The sequence below is a fragment of the Taurulus bubalis genome (genome assembly GCF_910589615.1).
Source record: "Taurulus bubalis genome assembly, chromosome: 5".
In the NCBI taxonomy this organism is placed as follows: Eukaryota; Metazoa; Chordata; class Actinopteri; order Perciformes; family Cottidae; genus Taurulus; species Taurulus bubalis.
The window spans coordinates 24,005,884-24,013,594 of record NC_136593.1 but is presented as its reverse complement, the minus strand read 5'-3'; the positions used below and the strand labels follow the sequence as shown (position 1 = coordinate 24,013,594).

Below are 7,711 nucleotides of genomic sequence, written 5' to 3'. Positions count from 1 at the left end.
CCAGCAGACTGTTTAACTTTTACAGTTCTCTTGGCTGAATTATAATTTAACCACCATATGGTGCCATAGTACCGTGTAGAAATAGGCGGCAGGTGAGAAAGATGATTACCAATGATGTGACTAAAAAGGATGTCTGGGAAATGTCTAAATGGTTCTCAGCCCAGCGTTCTCGTTGGCCCCTGTAGGTGAGCTTCTCATTCAGCAGCTCTGTGGTTGAAATAAATAGAGATTGATGAGACGAACAAGTGTGAGTTACTGAAACTCTGTCTCAAGCACTAACTAGTTACTCTGTTTCAAATAAATCAAACCCACTGACAAACAAATTAATACTTTTTGTAAACTTGCATTACATAACCATGCTCAGTTTGTATGTGCACCAATAAGAGCTGAAATAAACTTAAGGAATACATTATTCTCCTAACAATAGTAGATTTCCCCTTGAGGATTTATAAAGTATATATTCATTAATTCATTAATACCCTAGGTTTTGTCGAATGAACACTTTTTTTAGCTGATAAATTGCCTAATTAGTTCTAGCACGATAAATATGTGTTATCAATAAATACAATTATATTTTAAACTTGCATCTTGTGACGTGCACTAAAATGTCAAACGTCTCTGCAGAAAACGTGCCATCGCGCACGTGAAGTATCACGCTGGAAAAGAGTCGGAGGGAAGAAACCATCCATGGAAAACTGAGGGGGGGGTAAAGTATTTTAAATTAATCCCCAACGACGAATACATCTCTGCTCTCACTGAATTGAGTATTCACCGCTTAAATCCCAAATAATTAAATGGCTGCGTAATCATTACTTTACGTCTTAATTGTCAGACAAAACTGTAGAAAGTTCCATTTACTTGAAGATAAGATTCGTATGTACACGGAAACAGCAACCACTAAGCGGAAGTGGAGTGTCCAGCATGGATATGTAGAATAATAATGATTTATATTGTGCGCAGAAAAAAATTAACTCATGGCACTTTGTGTTCTGTAAAACAAAGTAAGGGATCCACACAACCATAGTGCGTTCACATCTTAACACACCTTGTCAAAAAACGAATACTACATCGCAGGTTTTATTTTGAAGGTCCTGAACGGTAACTGACTGTTAGCGGTATATTGTGGCGATCCTGATCCGTCATTCCTGTTCCTTCCGCTGCTCTGATCTGCTTTCACCGTTCAAGGAAATGAGTGGATAGTGCCGTCGTTGACAACATGAGGACATTTTTCTATTCCATTGAATTGTGAGGGATTCGGGAGGACGCATGGAGTCAGTTGGAGGTGACAACTGGCGGAGGCGCACGAGGAGCGCACGAGTTTGCAAACCGCAAACCGGGGCAAAGGCGGACGAGTCCAGCGTGCTGCGGAGTCGGAGCGTAGGCAACACGGAAGACGGCCATGACATGGAGGAGGAGGACACTGGCCTCTTCAAGCAGGACAACTTGGAGCGCAGGGTCATGGCCCCCCGCTACCGCCTGCTGCGGGAGGTGGGAAGGGGCACGTACGGCGTGGTGTACGAAGCCGTGGCCCGGAAGTCCGGGGCGAAAGTTGCCGTGAAGAAACTGCGATGCGACGCCCCGGAAAACGTGGAGCTCGCCTTGCAGGAGTTCTGGGCGCTGGCGAGTCTGGAGAAACGGCATGAAAATGTGGTGCAGCTGGAGGAGTGCGTGTTGCAGAGGAACGGTATGGCTCAGAAAATGAGTCACGGGAACAAGCGGTCCAAACAGTACCTGCGCCTGGTGGAGACTTCGCTTAAAGGTGACTGCGTGAGCTGAGGTGGTGTTGATGTATGCCGAATTAAAGAACAACCCGTAATACTTATAAACTAATGTTGTGTTCTAGCAACGGGTTTAGTGGTTATCCCATACAGCCAACGTAATGTTACATTACAAGATATACGAGTGTAGTTTGGACGATTTATCCCAATCTGGGAACGTTATTGTTTTCGTCGCCATGACACATACTCGCTGGGGGATGGGTAGATTGTGTGAAGGAGCTCCCGAGTGAGACTAAATAAAATAGAATATGCTGAGTTGCTCTATTCAAAGGGTGTTTTACCAATGTTCCATCTTCCCCCGCTTTTTTTGGGGTATTAAATGGTAACAACTACTAAGAGCATGACATGCATCTAATAAACCACATCTGTAGCTTCGGGCCAGATGGATGTTCTGAGTTAAACGTAATTAATTGATTATTATAGTTTTTTCTTTGCGCATGTAGCTATCTGGAGTCGTGTGTATCCTTGCATCACTGTGTGTGTGACTGATAATGTGATGTTCTTCCCTTGCAGGTGAGCGAGCGTTTGGTCCCCCAGAGGAGCCCTGTTACCTCTGGTTCATCATGGAGTTCTGCGAGGGCGGAGACCTCAACCAGTTCATCCTGTCTCGGCGGCCCGACCAGCGAACCAACAACAGCTTTATGCTCCAACTGACCAGCGCCGTCGCGTTCCTGCATAAAAACAACATTGTCCACCGAGACCTGAAGCCAGACAACATCCTCATCTCGGAGAAGTCGGGCACGCCGGTCCTCAAGGTGGCAGACTTCGGCCTGAGTAAAGTCTGCGCTGGGTTGGGAAACTCCAACGAGGGCAAAGAGGGCGAAGACCAGAGCAAGAGCGTTAACGTGAACAAGTTTTGGTTGTCATCGGCGTGCGGCTCAGACTTCTACATGGCTCCCGAGGTGTGGGAGGGCCACTACACGGCCAAGGCCGACATATTTGCCCTGGGCATCATCATCTGGGCCATGTTGGAGAGAATCACTTTCATTGACGGCGAGTCAAAGCGGGAGCTGCTGGGTTCTTACGTGAGACAAGGAGTGGACATTGTGCCGGTGGGCGAGGCGCTGCTAGAGAATCCAAAGATGGTGCTAAACATCCCACAGAAGCGCCGGTCGTGCATGTCGGACGGAGTGAAGAAACTGCTGCAGGACATGCTCGCCGTCAACCCTCAGGACCGGCCCGACGCCTTCGAGCTGGAGGTCAGAATGGACCAAGTCATGTGTGCTGCATGACCCTCAAACAGTGTTCCACAGGTACGTTTGCGTTTAGCTTCATAGATTTCACCCAACGACCATTTGAATGTTGCTCTATCTGTCTTGTTCATAAATGACTGTCCATCCTATTTAACGTGGAAATACTGTTTGTATGTGGTTCGGATTTTAAAAGGCTGATATAATAATTATAGTTCGGAGCAGAACAAAGGCAGAGAGCTGATTAATTGGCCTTCAAACTCGGAGTAATAGACAAAATAAATAAATGTAATGGAACTGAACATCAATCTAACCACAAGAAATCTTTTGAAAGAGAAAGGTGAAAGTGAGTTATCCCTTCATGCATTACTTCTGTTGGCTTGAACGACTTTAATTATTTGAAAGAGAATCTTCAATTCATTAGGGCTGCAACTAACTTCATATCAAGTGGAGATTTTATCTAACTTGTATTTTTAAGTTTCCTCCGTAGGGTGGCTGGGCTCAGCCTTAGAGATAGGGTAAGGTAATGTGGCTCCACGCTTGTCAGCTTCTCGACGAGTGACATTTGCTTGCCGCTGTCCCGACACCTGGCTGACGCCAGCCACACGCTTGCCACTGTGGTGCCAGTGCCACAAGGAGGAGCTCGGCCTTGCTGCACAATTAGAGCCGAGCTTCCTCCGATAACAGTTTTTTGTAAAGCGTCCTGTCGGCGCAAAGAAAGAGATGCTGGATTCCCTCCCTGCCCCCTGATTGCATTAATCTCAGCAGAAGAGGATTCCCCTGCATGTTTTGGTCCCTACCTCTGTTGATGACTAATAGTGGTCTGATCCACTGACTCAACACGGGTCATTTCCTGCCCTGAACAGGCGTCTCTGTTCCATTTCATTTCACTGACATTTAAGCCAATTCATGGTTTCAGGTGTCTGATGCAAATGTCATAATCTCAAACCATGCGATGTGAGGCGTTTAAATGCTCCTCATGTCCTCAGGTCTGTTCAGGCCTGTACTTGGATGACTGTCTGTCGGTCGCAGACATTTGTTGAGGCGTGTTCCATGGAGTTTATTTATGTGTGTAAGAGATAAATATTTGCTTGTGGTGTCATGTTTGGTAACTTCAGTGACTGCCCCGAGTGTCCTGTTCTGTCTTATGAAACCAAAGCAGCCCCCCCCTGCCTGGGAGCCACTCATCCATCAGCACACAGATGCCTGTGTTTTCCTGTGAGGTTTAGGGAGCATGCACTGGCTCCTCCTGTGGTTTTATACATAGATGTCAGTGTGTGTGATGGGGAGCTGCTTGTCCCTGAACTGAGCTGCCAGACTCCCTTTCTTTGGCGTATGTGTGAAGACACATCATACCCTTTTCCCTGTTTGTTTGTTTGTTTGTTTTTGTTCATTCTTCTTGTGTCGCGTGCCCTGCTGTGGTCGGGGGATGGGTGGGAGTGCATGTTATGTAAGCGGGGGAACATGCCAGCTGACATGCTGTCTCCTGCTCTGCTTTCTGCCGGTCAGTCTGCTGACCGCCACTGTTGCCAGTTGCAATGACAGCTGCAGTGTATGCTGCGTTTTCCTTTTACTCCGTTATTGGTGGTTATTTCTGTCAAAACGCACAATTCAAATTATTAGGAATGAAAAGATTTTTTGGGGCCATCAGTGATTTCAATTATTTGTGTTGGTCATAATTCTCTTCTCGAATATCTATTTAATATTGCTGTGTAAACATCTCCTTTTTTAAAGCGTTTTACCAAAAGTTAGATTACATTTGAACACGTCATGATAACTTTATAATTTTTCTTGCTTGAACAGATCATAATGTAACTGATCAATTAACACGGATCAACAGTATATTACACCACTACTGTCCTTTAAGGAATCGCAGATGAGGCTTTTCCAGTCCCGATACCTGGGCTTACGGTGTCGGCTGACTGGGTACTGATCACATGATGGCAGTAAATGAGCTGTGTGCCTCACTGTGAGGAAGTGACTGACATCCGTCTTCTAATTTATGTGGAAGGCAACGTCCGGCCTGACTTGAACATTGCTTTCCTATCTTTGCAAAACTAAATATAATAAATAAATGTACTGAATGTAGATTTGATTCCAAAGGGTCTCTAATCTAAACTTGTATTTATACATCTTATCTGGATAAAACAAACGCATGTGAATGTGAGTACAGAATAAGTGGAAATTACAGTGGGATTCACGGCGTGTGCATACAAGCCAATTTAGTATTGTACTGCATTCAAAATGTGTTTGTGCTTTAGGTGTTGTCTTTGACATTCTGGGTCATTCATCAGGTGTCAAGACTTGGATAAAGGCAGTCCAGAGCATAGCGTCATGTTAAGTACCCTATAGCGCTGTTACCTGCATCAGACTGTTCTGTTACAGTCATGTGGCTAAAAGCCCACACGCCCTGAACGTGATATATGGAGCTCGCCAGTTGATGCTCCCATGGTGCACTGCAGGCCTCTGATTTGAAATGCCAACACTCAGAACCAGCAGTATTTTATCTTTAGGAAAGTTAGACGAGATGAGGTGAAGTTGTCATCGGGCTCTGTTGGAGTTGTTGGGACTACTAAAGACACTTCGGCCACTCTCTGTTGCCCAGTGGTGTTGGAGTGAACGTCTCGTACCTCATAAACAATCTTTGGCTGAGAAAAGACAGAGATGATGATTCATTTCTAGAATAAAAAATCGTCCTCTGGGGGGAAATCAACGCTTTTATTTAGTTCTGTGCAACCATTTGAAACAATAGGTGCACTTCACAGTACGTTTGGGCCTGAAGGGTTCAATCCAGACTCCCAAATTCCCATGCCACATCGAATTGACGAGTCAGCGCTGGCCATTAAAGCGTGATGTCTCTTCAGGGCCACTGGATAAAGCTCTCAATCCCCGCCTGAACCCCGCTAAGTCAGTTATGTAACCTTGTGCGTGAGGACAATCTGTGAAAGCACAGCTGAGCGCTGGCGGTGTCTGTGACCGACGAGACGAGCGACTGATCATCTCAAAACGCCCCTGGCACGGCGCCGCAGGTCCCATTCAGCAAATGCTTGTGCCGACTCCTGCACAATGATGATCACCCTCGACGCAGTGGCTCACACACTGACTAGCTGTGTCTAGCTGTCCAGGATATAATTAGGTATGGGTTGGGCTTCAACATTCAATTGTGATGGTTAGCGTTAGGATAAGAGACTTAGGAATGTATTAAATCAATGAGTGTCCTCAGAAAGATAGAAGTGTGTGTGTGTGTGTGTGTGTAGGGGGGGGGGAGACTCTGCAGTGGACTTTGCTGCAGTGACTCAGCACATCTGTGTTTTATAGCTGCTCCGCCCTCACTGCTGCACAGTCTAGTTAGCGAGGTCTCTCCAGCTGTCTCTATGCTACGACACACACGACATGTTTCAGGCTGTCGTAAAGCAGCTGGTTGCTGTTGGAAATCCTCCGTAGGGCTTCACCGTCTCAAAGCTGCTGACCGATGCTCCTCAAGCACATACATATGTATCAGGGGAGCAGCACGTCATTTGAGTTTAAAATAACCGATGAGTAACAAAGATAAAAGCGCCATGGGGTTGAGCGTAGATGTTCTAAGTTCTCTTCATCGCGCTTATTCCTGAAGGGGAAAGAAAATAAGTTACATATCCATTTCCACCATGCTTTGCATCGCAGAAGAAGAAAGAAATGTGTTTTTGGTCCACCCAGCTCTTAAAAATATACGCAGGTTACATCTGTTACTCAGAGAAATGATGCAACACATTACATGTTATACACACAGCTGGTCGGTAATCAGATGCGTCCCTCCTAGCGCTGCAACTAACGATTATTTTAAGATTCGTTGTTGCAGCCCTAATCCCTCCCTAACTCTATTAACTCCCCACCCCCAGCTTTTCTTCAGCCAGACCTAAATGCACAGTATTCCAGCCACAGGCATGTTTCTCTCTGCTGTCCCACACAGACGATCAGAGACAATTCTTTTCTTTCTGTTTCCCTGCAGACTGGCGTTTCTACCGGGAGCTGCTCCATCAGTGCAGGTCGTGCTACTTTGAGCCGAAGACTGTGAAGAAAATGCGACGCTCCTGAAGTTTGGACGCTGGAATGGGATTTCTTTTTCTTTTTGAAAACGTTTACAATGAGGTCATCTGCCGGTTCTGACAGAGAGAGTTTGTCTTGCCGTGAAAATTACAATAATTAAAAAAAAATGTTGTCTGCTGCTTAGCGGGAAGCTTGATTTTACTGAGGTGGCCATGCCTCTGTCAAAGAATAGAGGTCTGGAAATATTCCCATTCGGGAACATGATGGTGACACTGCTCAACAAATCTACATTTAAGCTGATTTGCACCATTAGTTTATTATGTGTCAGGCATTCTAATATTTAATAAAAACACTGTGACATCAGATACACACTACTACTGGAAACCTCTCGCTTCACGTGGTAGAGTTTTTTTTTTTTTTTGTGTCTTAAACTTCAGTGAAGTCTGGGCCTTTTATGTGGGATGTTTTACTTTGCTGACGGTTAAGATTGTATTCCCCATGCTCACCTGTCTTGTGGTGGCACTTTTCCTGTTGAACGGCTGTCACAACTTGTCAACAATATTGCCATGTGTTGCCCCGTGAGAAAACGCTGTCGCCACCCTTTTTGCCCTGTTCTCTAAAGTTTCTCCACACATCTGTTGTTGGTTTACATTGAAGTACACTACATAGGTGGGTGATGCGTGTGTGAAATCTTCTGTCATGGTTAATGTGATTTTT

At 45.5% G+C, this 7,711-nt stretch overlaps 1 protein-coding gene across 1 annotated transcript; it reads left to right on the top strand.

Moving 5' to 3' along the window:
* Window positions 1-1,266: 1,266 nt before the first annotated feature.
* On the top strand, window positions 1,267-7,357 carry LOC306736907 (serine/threonine-protein kinase 35-like; the record flags this gene model as incomplete). Its single annotated transcript, XM_079218594.1, has 3 exons — window positions 1,267-1,759; window positions 2,292-3,031; window positions 6,957-7,357. The coding sequence occupies 2 exons, from the start codon at window positions 1,267-1,269 to the stop codon at window positions 3,008-3,010; spliced, it is 1,212 nt and encodes a 403-aa protein (XP_079074720.1). The 3' UTR covers window positions 3,011-3,031; window positions 6,957-7,357.
* Window positions 7,358-7,711: the final 354 nt, after the last annotated feature.